Genomic DNA, 18,596 nt, shown 5'->3' with positions numbered 1-18,596 from the left:
CTAGGGATGCGGTAGGTCAAGCATTCATGGAGCAATACCAACCAAATATAAAACTGCAAACGACTCTTGAGAGTTGGAGGTGCTTAGGCAAGGGCACCAAGAAGACTTCACCAATTACCTCAACCGATGGAGAGAGATGGCCTCCCAAATGGTGACTCGACCGTTCGAAAGAGAACTAGTCAAGATATTCATTGCCGGCCTCTTACCAAAGCACAACACTCATATGAAATATCTGGGCCTAGAGAGTTTAAAGAGAACATATGATATCGGGGTCGACATAGAAGATGACCTCATGAAAGCACCCTCGACACCGGTTCCACAAGATGAAAAGTGGAAAGGCAAGAAGGCCGAGGCGACACACAAGGTCCATGAGGTCAACGCTCTAGAGGCTCCTCAAGATCCGAAATCAAGCAACTTCAAATGCAATGCCAATCAGCGCAATTTCCAGAACAGGCCTGTAGACACCTAAATCGTGTCTCCCCTAATGAAATGATGACGATACTATTATCCTTTCTAGGTGGTTGGTGCAACTCCGTGCGGAAGTCCCATTGCTAAAATATATTCCAAAGTCAAAAATCCAAAGTCCAATTCCCGAGATCGTTCCCATTACGAAACTCGATACAAAATTCAATTTCCGAAAATCAATTTCAAAATCCCAACATAATCTCACCCAATGGACCTATCCATTGGATTTACAAGGCCTTTTCCAGTCAAAATGACACTAAGCAATCCAAATTTGGGCGCCGACCCACAAAATCGAGCATGTCGGCCCCCGTCCCGTAAAACCGAGTCCAAACACAATTTCAAATTCGAAACGACTTGTTTTTAGACGCAAATCAAGCCTTAATCCTTAAGAATTCACGACGTGCCTACTTCGTACAATTCGTACAAAGGTACATCCATAAGAGACAAAGGAAAGGACGACATCATCGTCCTTGCTTTGGCGGATTCTGATCCACGTCACCTGTGCCAGGCGTAGGGCCCTGCGCCGGCGCAGATGGCTTTTGGATTTTAGCCGGCTAATTCTCTATTTAAGCCCTCATTTCCTAAGCATTTGGGGCAGAAAATCATAAACACAGCATCGTAATTTCAAAATTTGCTCTCAAAATCAAAATACAAAATCCAATTCTAAACTACAAATTACTATACAATTTCAAGTATTTAAACAATTGGGAGCACTAATCGGAAATCCAACCCAATCCTAACTAGGTAATTCCGGATCCCTACTTAAACCTATAATGTTTTCTACTCTTATGCCTTTCTAAATCCAAAATCCTATGATGTTATCATTAGGGTTCATTGTTAGGTTATGACAAATATAAACAATATATTTCATGCGGAAAAACCATAAAGCAGGAATCAAAATTAATTGTCACATAGTCAATTAGCATAATTAGGATACATACAATGTGATGCGTGCCTTCCCTAGATGCTCCCGAACCGAACAAGAACAAGTTTAGGACTCCAAATGTCGCCCCTCCATAGTTAGTCCACAGCACGTTCGGATCCGCCTCAGATTCAATTAACTAGAATATTATCTAAGGTTTTATGTGCACTCGGAAAGCTTATTCACTAGTAGAAAAAACCCTTATTGCAGCGGGCTTTTAGACCCCTGTTGCAGCGTACATCGTATGCTGCAACTGGGGGGCCTGCAACAAGTCTGAACTTGTTGCAGCGTACATGTTCGCTGCAAAAAGTGATTTGTTGCAGCGGGCTTTTAGATGTACGCTGCAACAAGTGCCAAAAAATTGGCAAAATTTTGGACTTGTTGCAGCGTACATATAAAAGCCCGCTGCAACAGACCCAACTTTTTGCAGCGTACATTTATTTGTACGCTGCAACAAGTCTGAATTACTCAATTTTTTGCAGCGTACATTTATTTGTACGCTGCAACAAGTCTGAATTTTTGCGAAATTTTTTTCCCTTGTTGCAGCGTACAACATATATGTACGCTGCAAAAAAGCACTTTTGGCGGGAAAATTCTAATTTTGTTTAGGGATACCTAGAGTGCCTTGCACTAAATATAGAAACCTGTCAAAACAATAATAGAATAACGCAACCTGTATAACAAATATAAAAACAACAACTGGAGTTTTGTATACTATATATCCCAAAACCAAAGTGCACATATTACATTTAAATATATGTTCCAATTTCAACATAAACATACATTTTAATATAAAATTTATTCTATAACAACTAAACCAACTCGATCAAGCGCGCTAAAGCCAATAATAAATACTTGTTGGTAAAAAACTTAGCCCATTGCTCACGAACCACATCAAATTCCTCGCATAAGGCGCAATCCTCGGAGTGTAGACCTTTACAAAAACAGAAATTTAAATTAAACATTAGATTAAATACAAATTAAATATCACATTTTAACATTCAAGAAACTAATGACAATGTCCTAATAGTCTAAAATGAGTCCTTAGGTTCTTTAGTTCAAAGTTGGGAGCGAAAATGTCATTTTAGCCTAAATATGACCTATAACGACCCAATGAGTCTATAGGTGCATAAATAGATTGGAACGAGTCTTAGATCGTTAAAATTATGCATATTAAACATGTAATAAGTTTTAAATGAGTCCTTAGGTTCTTTATTTTAAAGTTGGGAGCGAAAATGCCTTATTTTAGCCTAGATATGACCTATAACGATCAAACAAGCATTAAATGGGTATAAGTAGATTAGAATAAGTGCTAGAAACTCAAAACTAAGCTTATTAATCATATAATAATTTAAAAATGAGTCCTTAGGTTCTTAAGTTCAAAGTTGGGAGCGAAAATGTCATTTTAGCCTAAATATGACCTAAAACGACACAATGAGCCTTAAATATGCATAAATGGAATGGAACGAGTCTTATAAAGTTAAAATTATGCATATTAAACATGTATTAAGTTTAAAATGCGTGCTTAGGTTCTTTATTTTAAAGTTAGGAGCGAAAATGCCTCATTTTAGCCTAAATATGACCTATAACTATCAAACAAGCATTAAATGTGCATAAACATATTAGAATAAGTCTTAGAAACTTAAACTAAGCATATTTATCATATAATAAGTTTAAAATGAGTCATTAGGTTCTTAAGTTCAAAGTTGGGAGCGAAAATGTCATTTTAGCCTAAATATGACCTATAACGACACAATGAGCCTTAAATGTGCATAAATGGATTGGAATGAGTACTAGAAAGTTAAAAATAAGCATATAAAACATTTAGTAAGTTTAAAATGAGTCCTTAGGTTCTTTGGTTCATAGTTGGGAGCGAAAATGTCATTTTAGCCTAAATATGACCTACAACGACCTAATGAGCCTTAAAGGTGCATAAATAGATTGGAACGAGTCTTATAAAGTTATAATTATGCATATTAAACATGTATTAAGTTAAAAATGAGTGCTTATGTTCTTTATTTTAAAGTTATGAGCGAAAATGCCTCATTTTAGCCTAAATATGACCTATAACTATCAAACAAGCATTAAATGTGCATAAACAGATTAGAATAAGTCTTAGAAACTTAAAACTAAACATATTAATCATATAATAAGTTTAAAATGAGTCATTAGGTTCTTAAGTTCAAAGTTGGGAGCGAAAATGGCACTTTAGCCTAAATATGACCTATAACGACACAATGAGCCTTAAATATGCGTAAATGGATTGGAATGAGTTCTAGAAAGTCAAAACTAAGCATATAAAACATTTAGTAAGTTTAAAATGAGTCCTTAGGTTCGTTAGTGACATTTTAGCCTATATATGACCTATAACGGAAAAAGAAGTCTCGAATGTGCAGAGATAGATTGGAACGAGTGTTGGAAATTTAAAACTAATCATATTAATCATGTAATAAGTTTGAAATGAATCCTTAGGTTATCTAGTTATGAATTGGGAGCGAAAATGACTTATTTTAGCCTAACTATGACCTATAACGACCAAAGTCTCAAATGTGCATACATAGATTAGAATGAGTTTTATAAAGTTAATATTATGCATATTAATCATGTAATAAGAATAAAATGAGTCATTAGGTTCGTTAGTTCAAAGTTGGGAGCGAAAAATGTCATTTTAGCCTAATTATGACCTATAATGGCCAAACAAGTCTCAAATGTGCATAAATAGATTGGATTGAGTCTTGGAAAGTTAAAGCTAATCATATAAATCATGTAGTAAGTTTGAAATGAGTTCTTAGGTTCATTAGTTCAAAGTTGGGAGCGAAAATGTCATTTTAGCCTAAATATGACCTATATAGCCAAACAAGTCTCAAATGTACATAAATAGATTGGATTGAGTCTTGGAAAGTTACAACTAATCATATGCCTATTTCCACCCAAATCCAAGAACAACCTATGCCTATTTCCAAAAAAGAAAAAGGGAGGGAAAGAAAAAGAAAGATAATACAAGAGCATGTTAAAGACCAAAAAATAAAAACAAGTAGAAACTTAGCCGATTTTCATATTAGCTTTATGACTTATTTTTTCCCCACATGGAATCCTTCTTCAGCTAATTCCATTAATTAATTAAATGAGAAAACAAATTAAATAATTAACCAACACCAAAGTACATGCAAGAAACAAAATTAGATGTCTTACTTTTTTCCTCAACCGGCTTTTCCTTGCTGCCTCACAGTTCTGAGCAAGCCTTCGTAGAGTCTATAATAATAAATCTTTAAAGATGTTACAAAAATGAAGCTACAAGATGTCAAATAGCATGAAAAGAGAAGAGTGAACAACTTCTAACCTTATGATCAGTCTCCTTCGATCTGTCACTCGAATGATAATGACATTGCTTCTGCCCTATCCCCACTAGCTTGAACTCAGGGGTCTACATTTTGCTAAAGCAGAACAATAATACTACTTTAAGTTTCAAACCACAGATAGGGTTTCCTTCCACTTCGAGGAAGAACAAACAGATAAAAACCATCTTGCCAAAGAATGACAGCACCTCCTACAAGGCATCTTATTTAAATACTCTGCCATTACCTATATATAGCTATAATAAGACAAGCAAGTACAAAACAACAAATACAGACCTACAAAGTATTGAGTAACTATAATGTTGTGGTGGTGGGGAGTATAACAACAGGGGCCAGCTTTAGATTACAAGGAACTCACCATCATCTTCTCTGACGTTGGATTGAGGAAAGAAACTCTGGCGGAAGAAGAACCATCCAACTGAACAATTTGACCATTATACCAACGCCCATCGGTGTGGCGGAATCTACATTTTGATCCAATAAAATAACTTGGGTCTCCCAATATTTCTGCCTCAACATTAGTAGAATCTAATGGTTCTACCTCTAAGTCTTCGCACGGAAGTTGGGAACCACCCAACTTTGCTGGATTTATAAGCTCGACCGCAGCGTCTTTATGGGAATATATAGAGTCCTGCACAGCTGAATCAACTTCACGTAACAGCCGGGCACGTTTTAGGTGAAAAAGTCCTTCCGCTGCATCTTTAATGGAAGAAACAAGCTCGTCTTGGACCTGCATCAACATACAGCAATGTGTTGATTCAAGAAACCAGCCAAATGAGCATGCATATACAATTTCACTTCTGCTATCCCTTTTTGTATGAACAAGAAAAAAAGTTGGAGAGGAAGCTGATATGCTGAATAAAGCAAGAAACTGGACACTCGCATCTTTATCAGTATTTATCACTCTATGAGAACAACTGCTATCACGAAGAACATTACAGAAAAACACAGATATCCTACGAAGAACATTACAAAAAGGTAACAAGTACGGAGTAAAATACATTGATCACCGACATATCAAAATGTTCCTTAAGGCCTGAGATTAGACCTGAACTCCTGGTGGTTTATTTCCTGAAAACAAAGGCTAGAAGAATAAAATAACACATGGCACCTGCCTCCTTTCACCCTATTATTCACCACAGAACCGTGCTAGAAGGGTGATTGTTGTTTTCTTAATCTCTCATAAATTATTCTCCAAATATCCATTCCCAAGCTCAAACCTCTCAAAAACCTGAGCCTTTGGAACCTAAAAACGTCAAATCAATTGTAGAACAAGTACAAAAAACCCACAAGAAATCAACCAACCAACACCGTAAAATTACACAATGACATTCCTTAGGTTTTCTGCTAAAAAATCACTTCATAAGCTTGAAGCTTGACACCAATTAATCTACAGAGTAACGGAATGCAATTGAAAACACAACGAAAGCTAATGTGAGCTAATTGGTATTCACAAAACCCATTTGTCTCCAGATTAATGTTGCATAATGAGCATAGTTTATGACAAAACAAACAAAATTCTAGGTTAATCCCAAAAAAAAAAAACAAGAAAAAGGGTCATCTAACATCTATTGCAAACAAATGTTCAAGGGTAATCCCCAAATAACCAATATAGTCATATTTACAGACCATAAATTATTAGCAAGATGGATTTTAGCTTAATTAGAGCGTCAAACATGCGATTCAACATGATGAATTGAAGCAAATTTATAAAAATAGAAGCAGAAATCGATCATATTAGGAATACCCTAAATTAAACCTAATAATAAAACATAATGGTAATTAAATTGAAGGATAGAGAAAAGGATTACACTAAGAAGCTCAGAGCTTTTTCCCTTAAACGAAAATCAAAACGAAAATCAAAACGAAAATCAAAACAAAAATCAAAAACGAAAATCAAAACGAAAATCAAAACGAAAATCAAAAACGAAAATCAAAAACAATAATCAAAACGAAAATCAAAAACTAAAATTGAACCCTAATCTGAAAACGAAAATAAAAAACGAAAATAAAAATTGAACACACCATAGCAAAACCACCGGAACCACGACGCCGAGCAACCACCGGAACCACGACGCGACGGGGAAATGCTGAACCCCCGGCCGACCAAGAATATAACCTTTCAGTGACAGGCCGCGCGAGAATTGAACGGGATGGGGGAGATGAGGCTAGAACACCACACACCGGCGAAGACAGCGACGCAGGGCTGAGCAACGCTTGGGTTCGACGGCGACGTAGGGCTGAGTTCGACGGCGACGCAGGGCTGAGTTCGACGGCTGAGTTCGACGGTTTGTTTGGATATTTGTTTAAGGGAAAAATCTTGGAGCAGAGAAAGAACAACGTACGTTTGAGCCCGCTCGTTTGAGCGCGGTTTGTTGCATAGGAAAGTAAATTTTTTTGAAACGCGGACTTGTTGCAGCGGGCAATAACATGTACGCTGCAACAAAGTCGGGTTGTTGCTGCGGGCTTTTATTTTGTACGCTGCAACAAACACATTTGCTGCGAACAACTAAAATGTACGCTGCGATAACCCTTTAAAGGGTTTGACCCGCGTTGACCGACTGGTTGTTGAAGCGTATTTATACATGTACGCTGCAACAAGGGGGCTGCAACAGGGGTTTTTTCTACTAGTGATTATTAATTTTAGGCAAATTATTAAATTCTCTCTTGAACTTAATGTATGTGAATACTTATTGAATTGCATTATAAATTGTGATCATGAACCACATATTTATAGGGTGGAAATAACGGAGTTAGAATTCTACTAGGTTTCCAATAACTAAATCCATATACCCGGGTCAGGTTGACGAATATGAAATGGGGCGGGGCGGACGGGAATGGGGCGGGTCCAACATAAAATCCACACCCGCCCCATCACCCATGGCGGATACGACTTTACCCACCCCCGTCCCATCACCCACCAAACCTTCCCCCATCCCCGCCTATTTGGGGAGGATGTGGGGCGGGTCTCCCATATAATCCGCCCCACTGACATCCCTATGCGTGAGGTGGGTTTTGTGAGCCCGTATATTATTTTTGGTCGCCATCGGTTTAGTTAATTCTTGCTATAAGGGTCCGTTTTTTCATAAACACAATTCTACAAAACTGAAATCTCATACTCTCTCAAATTCTCTCATCTTCTGGGCAAATATTATGGTCTCCAATCGAGACTTGTGAGTGCACACGATCCTGGTGTCGTGTTAATCCTGAAGTACAACCGCAAGTGTTCTACTGCATCGAGCTAGCGCGAAATTGCCTTTTAGAGCACTAAACGTTCGGATCGTAATTCGTAACATTCAGATAAGTTGTTACTACGTATAATGGTTTTATTTGCTAACCTCTACTCGAGAGTCGAGACTTTTATATGAATAAGGTGAAGCCGTAAAGAGAACCGTTTGGTAAAAACACCCGGTCCAACCTAAAACCCTCTTCGAAAACCTCTTCGTCACTCAAAAATGGAGGAGGTCATTTTGGCGTCGTCCTCCATGGACGGCGGCGTAGGTCGCTTTGACTTAGATGTTATCCCCGAGAAATACCGTAAGGAGGGGGCGCCGTCGTCTTACAAAACATGCTTGTCCCCTCCTCACGGCCTCGTTTCCGTTGGCGGCCGTTTCCTAGCCTCCTCTCAGCTCCGGGAGTCCTCCACTTCCGGCCTCATTCATTACTGGTCATGGAACAAGGTTTTCCCTCTCTTCTTACTTAATTCAATTGATTTACTTCAAATGTGACACCTTCGAGTTATTAAATTGCTAATTGAATTGTTTGAACTGTGCAGCCTCAGCCGGAAGTGAGGAGTTTTCCGGCAGAGCCAATTAAACCCTTGGTGTCGAATCGCGAAGGTACATACCTAATTGGTGGCGGCGTTTCAGGCGATATTTTTGTTTGGGAGGTAGGTTTTTCATCCATAGTTTTTCTGATGTTTCTAACTTTTTGGGTGGGAGTTTTCGTGTTTTGAAGTAATTTTGTATGACAAATGCAGCTTTTGTTAAATTTTGTAAGGATTGTTTATGTTTTTAAATACAGTTTTGTTATAAGAGTTGTAACTAGCTAATACTTCCGAAGATAGTGTTATTTTATGAATTCATGACAAAATCACATGTCAATCAGTGTTATTGATATTTCTGATGTTTCTATTTTTTTCATAATGGGGTTTTCGAGTTTTGAAGTACTTTTTTATGAGGAATAGAGATTTTGTGGAACTTGTCAGGATTTCTGTTATGTTTTAATTACGGTTTTGCTATATGCAGTCATAAGAGCTAATTTTCCCGAATATATTGTTGTTTTATGAATTCATGACAAAATTACGTGTTAATCGGCGTTATTGATGTTTCTAACTTTCATATTAACACATAGGGTTGCATATAGCTTTTTACTTTTTAACATTTGAATCTGGAGGACTGTGGTAGCTTAATTAATTGACACCAATTAAATCAGATGGTGCAACTTTATTAGTTAGGCTGTATTGGCCAACTTATTAAACATTCGTTTTGTTGTTTTCTCTGTGTATGTGAATTAGGTTTTTACTGGTAGATTGCTCAAGAAATGGCGTGCGCATTATGGGGCAGTTTCATGTTTGACATTATCCGATGATGAATCCCTGCTAATATCTGGTGCAGAAGATGGACGTGTTAAAGTTTGGTCGCTCTTCATGTACTGTCTGAAATTGCTCGTAGTTTAAGTTTTCGAATTTATATGTGACTGTTCTGGTTGGATTGATCTGTTCTTGAGGATGATAGTAGTGCTACCCATTTTCTTGTGGGTTTCAGGATGTTTGACGATGCTAGAAGAAAGGAAGCGAGGCATGACCATGTACATAATTTTCGGGAGCATACTCTACGTGTTACAGATGTCAAATCAGGTCATGGTGGATCTAATGCTGTCATTATTTCTGCTTCTGAAGATCAAACTTGTAAGGTTAGATATATTTTGTCCGACATCAATGATAACATGTTAAAAAAGAAAATGGAAAGAAGTAAGATAAGTAATGATCTAAGAAAAAGTGGAGTCTTTCCATTTGTAGGTGTGGAGCTTGGCAACAGGAAGATTGCTGCGGAACATTATATTCCCGTCTGTTATTGATGCAATTGCCATTGATGTGGGAGAGTATGCTTTTTATGCTGGCGGTAGAGATGGCAAAATATACATAGCTGCACTTAATGCTTTAACTACGAGCAGTAGTACTGACTATGGGAAGCATATCATTGGCTTTATAGCTAACTCAAGGTCTGATACCTATTATTATACACATTCTTTATTTTTTTTGAATAAGTCATTCTGATGTATTCACCATGTATGTAGTATGTACAAATCTTGAGAGTGGTGCTTCACTATGTGAAGTTTGTTTAATAACTAAGGGTGAGTTTATCCCAAGTCCAGACTTTTGGGATAATGTGATAAAAGACTACACCAAGTTTAGAGGTGAGTTTGAAAATTCCATACTCACTCAAGACTCCACTTTTTCTCCCACCAAATCAAATCATGTCACATCATCAAACTTAATTATTTTTTTGCCCCCTAAAAGAAAGAAAAAGTTAACTATATTTTTATTTATTTTAGCTGCACTTCAACGACTATATTATTTTTGCTGCACTTTCGAATTCGTAATCGAACTCAATGTCATCAAGTTCAACATGACTTGATGGAACACGTTTGGTCACGTTTTGGAGGAGCCGCTAACTAAATTATTGCTTCTTTATGTATTCATGTTCTAGATCTTTTAATTTATTGTCTTGTATTATTGTTTCTAATTTGTACGGAAAATATGCCAATTTATAAATTAACGTTTAAGTTTTTTTTTTTTTTTTCATTTTTTCCGAATTATAAATTACTTTATTGTATGTAAAAAAATATCATTTCAATATTATTTAGAAAATGTACAAAAAAATAGATATATAATCATAAAATATTATTTCAGGAGATTAGGCGAGTCTGAGGATAATGTGTAAAAACAGGGAGAATCTTGTGTGAGTCTTAATGAAAAAGTAGGTAAAAGTTAGTGGAGAAGATAATGTGGCAGGGTCTGTAGTCCCGAAGGTTGAGGTAGTATGAGGGATAAATTCACCCTAACAACATCAAATGTGGTTGACAAGCATAGAATGTGGGGCATTCTTTGCTCACCGGGGGTGAATACAAAGTATCATTTGCTAGCTAACTGTTTCTAATTTATGGGCTTTGTGTTTGTCATCTTCTATTTTTATTGTAATGTTATTTTGTACTCTATGAACAGTGCAAATACCTTGAGACTTGAGGATAAGTTCTCCATTAGAGAAACAATCTTCCGAAGGTTTATGTATTTATTATAATATCTTATATTTCGAACAATAAAAACAGAATTCTGTCTAATACTCCGTACAGGCGTAGATACAAGTTGAGCTTGTTTGTTGTTTGGAGTCTTATTGTCTAACTAGTGGACCTTGCTTTAGTCTCTATTCCCTGGCTTTTGACCCCATTCTTTGTAAAGTACTCCAGCTCCCTTCACTTTGTGGTGTTTTTACTTAAACATCAAGAGGAATATTCAATGCATGTAGATTAATTGTATAAACATGTAGACTGACTTTATCACCCTTGCGAGTAATTGTGGTTTACACTGGACATTAAATAATTATATAAACAGCCTGAAGAGACTTGAGAAAGTGTTTGGAAACTCTGGGTCTAACACTAACTAATCCAATCAAAATAAGACTTATAACTGAGTTACTGACTCTGAGAAGAAGGGATGGATTTAGTTGGGTGTTGGGTTCCCAAGAAATTCCAACCATATACACATGTGAAGAAAGGTTTCCCCTTTTCATTGTAAACGTGCAAAGGGGACAAATAAAGCGCCTATATAACTCAAATGTGTTGAAATTTGATTATTTTATCCGCCTCTTATTAGAGTAAATGCTATGGTATAACCTCGAGAAAGACCTGCACTTCCGAGAAATTTTAAAGCATCAATGCTAAATCCCTTTTCTGTCTTTACAAGGTCTACTAATCTGCATAGGTCTATGGTTTCACTTGTATTTAGGTATGGATATGGCACATGTGGGCTCAAAATTTCCTTGTCCCCTCCTTGTTAGTTAAGTGTTAGATAAATTTACTCCTTATAAGAAGTTAATGTTTTGGTTTTTCTTATACCCCTGTGTTCATTTGAAATCTACGTTGTACCCATGCATTTGAAATCGTCCATATTTTACCCATGTAATTGTAAAATATAACCAACCTTATTCTTGTTTGTTACTCCCTCCGTCCCGGAATACTCGACCCGGTTTGACCGGCACAAAGTTTAAGGGACTTGAATTGACTTATTTAATTTAATATGTAGTAGTTGATAGTGGGGTATTATTTTAATGTAGTTAGTGGGAGGTGGGTTAAGAGGTGGGGTTGGGGGAGAGTAGGGGTTGAATTTTTAATTATTTTTTGTATGGAGTAGGGGTAGGTGGGTTAATAGGGGTGGAGTGAGAAATAATATAATATTGTTAGAATATTTCCATTTTTAGAAACAGGTCAAGTATTAAGGGACGGCCCGATAAGGAAAACAGGTCAAGTATTCCGGGACGGAGGGAGTACCCTTTTACTTGTGTGCTCTCTCCTGTTTGCTAACCCAATGTTAACAAATTCCGTTACTTTATAAACAAACCAAGGTTTTCATATATCATAATCAAGCTTACCTTTGTTGTTAACCCAGTATTAACGTAAAATAATTTTGATTTTTTGAAAAAAGTAACGGAACTTGTTAACATTGAGTCAGCGATAGGGATAACGTTGATTGAATTTTACAACTACAACGGTACAGTTGGAAAATTTACAAGGCTTGTGTACAACGTAAAATGTCATTGAAACACAAGGGTATAATGTAGAAAAACCCTATTTTGAAATATTCATTAAAACCAATATTACAGCATGTCAATGTTTTACGATGCATATGAACGAAAAAAAGAACTTAAATATTTTTCACTTTAACCACAAAGCCAAAGTTGGAAGAACAAATAAGAAAAGCGGGAGTGTTTCATATAACATTAGGCAAGAGCCGCAGGATCATATCTTTTCATATCACATAAGCTCACCTTGTTATAGAAAATTTATAACTTCACAACTTGTTAATTCTTTTTGTTACTAGTATTAGTACTCTAAGAAATAAATATACTTAAATTAATATCTGGAGGCGGGATATGCTAATATTTCCCCATTTGCTTTTTTCTTTATTTTCTAGCTAATTTGGATTTCTGTAATCTACAGTTGCATTTCATATTTGAAATGGTGAATACTTGGCATATCAATTTATATTGCTTAAACTCTTCGTTTTAGCAAATGGTCTTTTAATATAGTATATTACTTATCTATTGTTGTCCTTTTTGGGCACCACTCTCCTAGATGTTTATTTACTTGTGTGCTTTCTCTTGTTCTTCACTTGTGGTCAGCTGTAGGGCTGTTACCTCTCTAGCATTCCGTGCTGATGGATTCTCGTTGGTTTCTGGATCAGAGGATGGACAAATTCGCGTATGGGATACTAGAACTCGTGATATTGTTCGCCTATTTCCACACGGTAAAGGTAATGACTTGCCTGATAATATATTCATAAATATCTAGAACTTTTTGGTTTGATGCACTTATTTTGTCATGTCCCTTGTCATATCCTTGTTTACCATGGTTAGGAGCAGAAAAAGGTAGTGGGAATTGATTCACCTTTGGCAACTGAGTTACAGGATACAAATCCTCACTATATCTTGGGAGGGTACCCTCTGAATTAGTCTATAAAATAAGTGTAACACTTTGAATCAGGAAAAAAAACTACATCACTTAAAATAAAGGTATGGAGGAAGTTTTAAGTTTTGTGGAGTCTGCGTGCACCTAAGGAATGGTTTAATATTATTTCCAGAACCTTCTTCTTTCTTAAGTGAAGTATTAGCTTAAGTTAGAAGATAAGTGAATGCCATCATGAAGAAGAATGGGGATTTTCCTGGGAAAGTGGTCGGAAGAAAGAAGTGGCTGCCTTTCTTTTCTTTTTTCCGGTATGCCACTCTGCCTGTCGGTTGCTCAAACGTACGTTGGCAATCTTACGTAGAGCTGAATTAGGTTTTTTCGGCGTACTCCATATTCATTAGATTATATTCTTTTCCCTTCTCATCTCGTAAGCACTTAACTCGCTAGGGAATGAAATTGATACACTTGCGTCGAGAATCTAACTTGGAATGCCCATTAAGAAAGGTGGGAGAGCTTTGAGAGAAAGACCAGTGGAAAGAATTGTTTACACGAAAATCCTTTTTACGCCAGAAATTGTTTATAACGGAGAAAGACCAGTGGAAAGAACTGTTTACACGAAAATCCTTTTTACGCCAGAAATTGTTTATAACAAAGAAAGACCACCCAAGGGATATGGCAAGGTGATCTTTAGTCTCCATATTTGTATGGCCAATTATCGGTAAGGTTTCTATTAATAAAAGGAAAAAAAGTTATCTGTAATGTAGCAAATTTAGTTGTTGGCTTTAATAATCATTTTAGTTTAACTGGACTATTATTATATACTTATATGGTATTTGATATCAATGCATTCCATTACGTTATTTAAAATCTGGCCTTCTTGAGATTTAATTTTGATATGTGCTAACAAGCTTGTCTTCCGTTTTTGCACTTTCTGCTAGATGTTCATATATAAAAATAATAATAAGCTTGTTTCTCATCGTTTTTTTTAAAACTTGTTTGGGATGATACAACAACAACAAGAACAATATCGAAGCATAATCCTCTCCCTCCATACCCTTCTATCAAATGTTGTATGGTCCATGCTCCTGTAAACCCAACTTCTTCGTATCCTTCTTAACTTCTTTAATTCGAGTCATCTCCGATCTCCCTTGGCTCCTCTTAAGATCTCCTTATCCCAACTTTCTACTTTCCTTTCTGGCGCATGTTTTAATTTCTGTCTCACATGCCCAAACTAGCGCAATTTGTTCTTATTTTATCCTCAATATCGACAACTCAACTTTCTTCCTAATATCTTCATTTGTAAGTCTATCTTTTGAGGTGTTCTGACATAACCATCTCAACACACTCATCAGTAGCTCATTGCTACTCCAATTTTCCTAATTTAATATTTCCTAATGCCCTTCATAATTACGCTGGTCTGATGGTGGTATTCTGGTAGATTTTTCCCTTAAGACCACTACGGCTCACAGAATACCTCAATTGCTGGAGCCGCTGGATTTGATCTTGATCGACCAACCCAAAGTACTTAAAACACTCACTCTTGGGAAACTCCTTACTACCCAATTCTACTGCATCCTCACTTGACTCCCTCTTCAAGCTAAAACGACATTCCATGTACTCCATTCGACTTAGTCTGACCCCCGAAATTCTATTTGTTGCCTCCATTTCTCTAATTATCATTAACCCCAACTCTAATCTCGCCCACTTCAAAATATCGACTGCAACTACATATTCCATGGGTATCTCGTCCTGGATACTGTTGCAAAGAGGGGAAACTCAATGTAGGCCAATCGTAATAGTAAAATCCTTCCGTCGTCCACGGACTCCACCAAAAGCCCTTACATTCGTTTTTATGTCCCGATACATGTCCTTAAGTAGGTCTATATACTTACGAGGAATACCTTTCTTAGTATTTCGTACCAGTACCAGAGCTCGTCTCGCAGCACCTTGTCATAAGCCTTCTCCAAGTCGATGAAAATAATCTGCAAATCCTTCTTCCTTGCCTATAATACTCCGTCATTTGCCTTATCAATTGTACAGCTCTTCCATAATAGTTCTAGGAGGCTGATGTAAAGGGACATTAAATTAATATCCATGGGATGATAGTGAGTGAAAACTATACCGACATAAATCATTAAAATTAATAAAGAGACGTGTTGAAATTCATTTCAGTATGATTGTAAGCTGTAGTCTGTTATCTGTTGGTAGGTTTTATGGGAGTAAGTCAGTGGATGGATATGTTGGTTGCAAATCATGTCGAGTTTGTGCTCCTTAAACACCCTCTGTTACCTGCCAAAATAATTGGAAAGAAAAGGAATTAAGGAGGTGTTTGGTGTGAAGAATGTTAGAGCCGGAAACGGAATCAAGTAATGGTTTACGTTACAACTTGTTTGGTATGGGATGTTGGTAACAGTTACCGTTTTCGGAGAGTAATTAATCCCCTTACTTTGTTTCTGCTGTAAACCTTACAGTAACCATTTCCATTCCCCCTCAAACAATTGTTTGCCGCCTCCATTTCTCTCCCTCTCCTTCTCTCCCCCTCTCTCTGTTGAATTTCGATCCGATCTCACAAGTGATTCGCTTCATCTTCATCGATTTTCGGATCAATTAACATCGGGTTCTTCGCAATTTCATTCACAACGGTAGCATTTATCGACTATTCTTCGCAATTTCGTTGATTATTGTTTCATTTTTTGATTTATTAGGGCTGTGAGCTATGATTTGATAAATTAATCATACTTTTTGGATTTTGGCGATTAATCTTTAAAGATGAGTGCAGCACCTTTGTCTTCATCTTCTTCATTTTGACACTAATCTTTAAAGATGAGTGCACCTTTGTCTTCATCTTCTTCATTTTGGCGATTAATCAAAAATCTCAAATTCAACTACTACAACTGTTAATACTCCCACAATCGGCTTACATTTATCAAACACATAATCAATCGGTTATTTTGGAGTTTTTAGTTGTTGGGATTATTTTGGGGTTTTTTAGTTGCTGGGATTATTTTTGGGTTTTTTAGTTGCTGAGTTTATTTGGGGTTTTTTAGTTGCTGGGATTATTGTTTGACCTTGAAATGTTGATATCTTTAGCTAATTTGTTGGGTAGTAGTTCAAGTATGTTATTCCTTTACCTTGAAATGTTGATATTTTATAACAGCAGCAAGAGTAGTATTTTTATGCCAAACAACATGATTTTATAACCAGCATCAGTAGTTTCTTTTGATTTATTCTTTTCTATTGTACATGTATGATGTAGAACATAACACTACAAAATTTATTCCTTTCCTTATTACTTACCAAACATCAAGTAAGGAAAATGTATATAAGCGATTCCTTTCCTACGATATACCAAACAACCCATAATAGTAATACTTAACCTTACCCTTTCCCCTTCTTATTTGTTTCCATTCCACTCCCTTTCCAACATTCATACCAAACACCCCCTAATAGTGTTCCTGCAATCCTGAGCTGTTATGCTTTACAGGTCCAGTGACCAACATTCTGATTACTAGGTCTCCAGAGAGAGAATTGAAGTCCCAAGCTTCTCTTGGAAAGAGGACCTCATTACCTCCTCCACTTGAAAAATATGCAAACTCTAGTGACGAACCTGTGGGCACAAAGGCTTTTATTGGTTGTGACAGCTCTTCTAATCAAGCTGGTGGTTCTTGCCTCATTGAACATGTGATGAACAACCAAATCAAAGAGTTTCAGGTTAATGATCAGTCTTTACCCTGTCTTATTTTATTTTTGTGTAATGTGATTTGTGGTGGTTAATTTTACCATTTTCGGCCTTCAGCAACAAGGTTCAACTACTGCGGCAGAAATGGAAGTTGAGCGACTAAAGCTGGAGTGCATGACAGCAAAGCAGATGGTCCAACAATGGAAAAATATGTACGATCATTTGCATCAGTTTTGTGTTGATGAACTTGTTGATGATAGTCAAGCTAAGCATATTAAAATTAATTCTGCTTGAAGATATTATTGCAAAGGGTGATGCAAGTTATCCAGCTATGGAAAAAGAAGTGTGATAATTTGCATCAGTTTCGTGCACATGAGCCTGTGGATGACACTCGGGCAAAACATAGTAATACCAAATTCGATTCAGGTTTTGCTAGTGTCGTAACAGTTTTCAAGTTTTGTATGCTATGAGGCTCCGTAGTTCTCATTTGGTTCGTTTTTGATCATCTTTCAAAAAATATTTGACAGGGATAAACATTACTAATTATCAGCTATACAACATCTGCAATGATAAAATAGATCAGTATACCACAAATTTAGAGAAAATACATAATTGTTGCAATCACAATAATTACTATTCTGCGTCCTAAAGTACAACTTGTACGAGCAGTGGTTTTTTATGTTTTTGCATCATTTTAATTAGTCGTTTGTAACTGTGATGAATTGATGATAAATCCTAACCTTATCCATGGATGAGAGTCAAGAACCTAGACAAATTTAGGGAATATCCAAGAATTATTGGGGAACATTTCCCACGAATAAATGGGTTTAGGAAATTGTATTTTGGATTGTAAAGAGAATTTTCAAGAGTGAAATTTCAATTACTAATCATATTTTTGGAAATGGTTAAAAAATAAAAACTTGAAATTGAAAGAAGGGTATGGAAGATCATTAGAATGGAATTTCAAAAGTTTAATTCCATCAAAGATTACTCTTAAGATTGCATATTTTCTTAGTTCATGTGAGTTAACTCATATGAACATCCTTGGAATTGAACAGTAATTGAAATGCAAAGAAAGGTAGAAGTGAAGATTTGGAAATATCCTGGGAAATTTAACTAGAATTGGGTGTTGGTTAACCTCCAAGCTTGGACTCCTAAATTGATAGTTACATTTTGTATTTTAAAGTGTTTGTATGATTGAATTTTGAAGAGTTTGGATGATTGAATTTTGAAGAGATTTGAAGATTGAATTTTGAAGAGTTTTGTGTTAGGAAATGAGCAGGGTTTCGCCGCTTTGTTTTGTTTCTTACTTCTCCCCTTTGAAGTGGAAAACGCGTGGGGGGGGGGGGGGGGGGGTTATTTATAGAGTTTAGAAGGTTCAGGGCTTGTGCCTAGCGCAACACCCCTTGGGCGCCAGGGCAAGTTCTGCACACTTTCCGACATAAAATCAACAAGTTTAAGCTAGGTTGTTAAGCATGCTTTTGATTGGTTG

At 36.6% G+C, this 18,596-nt stretch overlaps 1 protein-coding gene and 1 long non-coding RNA gene across 2 annotated transcripts; one reads left to right on the top strand and one right to left on the bottom strand.

Moving 5' to 3' along the window:
• Window positions 1-2,072: 2,072 nt before the first annotated feature.
• Window positions 2,073-7,289, bottom strand: LOC130467886 (uncharacterized). The gene is made up of 5 exons (XR_008927869.1): window positions 6,769-7,289; window positions 5,102-5,473; window positions 4,728-4,821; window positions 4,580-4,639; window positions 2,073-2,321 (listed from the first exon to the last, which is right to left on the bottom strand). It is a non-coding gene; the product is annotated as an uncharacterized lncRNA (long non-coding RNA).
• Window positions 7,290-8,099: 810 nt separating this feature from the next.
• On the top strand, window positions 8,100-17,716 carry LOC110804201 (protein ROOT INITIATION DEFECTIVE 3). The gene is made up of 8 exons (XM_022009763.2): window positions 8,100-8,423; window positions 8,519-8,632; window positions 9,260-9,393; window positions 9,510-9,657; window positions 9,764-9,966; window positions 13,143-13,273; window positions 16,910-17,136; window positions 17,222-17,716. The coding sequence occupies exons 1-8, from the start codon at window positions 8,199-8,201 to the stop codon at window positions 17,396-17,398; spliced, it is 1,359 nt and encodes a 452-aa protein (XP_021865455.1). The 5' UTR covers window positions 8,100-8,198; the 3' UTR covers window positions 17,399-17,716.
• The last annotated feature ends 880 nt before the right edge of the window (window positions 17,717-18,596 follow it).

Source organism: Spinacia oleracea, chromosome 2 (genome assembly GCF_020520425.1).
Source record: "Spinacia oleracea cultivar Varoflay chromosome 2, BTI_SOV_V1, whole genome shotgun sequence".
NCBI classification, from domain to species: Eukaryota; Viridiplantae; Streptophyta; class Magnoliopsida; order Caryophyllales; family Amaranthaceae; genus Spinacia; species Spinacia oleracea.
This window is presented reverse-complemented; position numbering and strand designations above follow the sequence as displayed.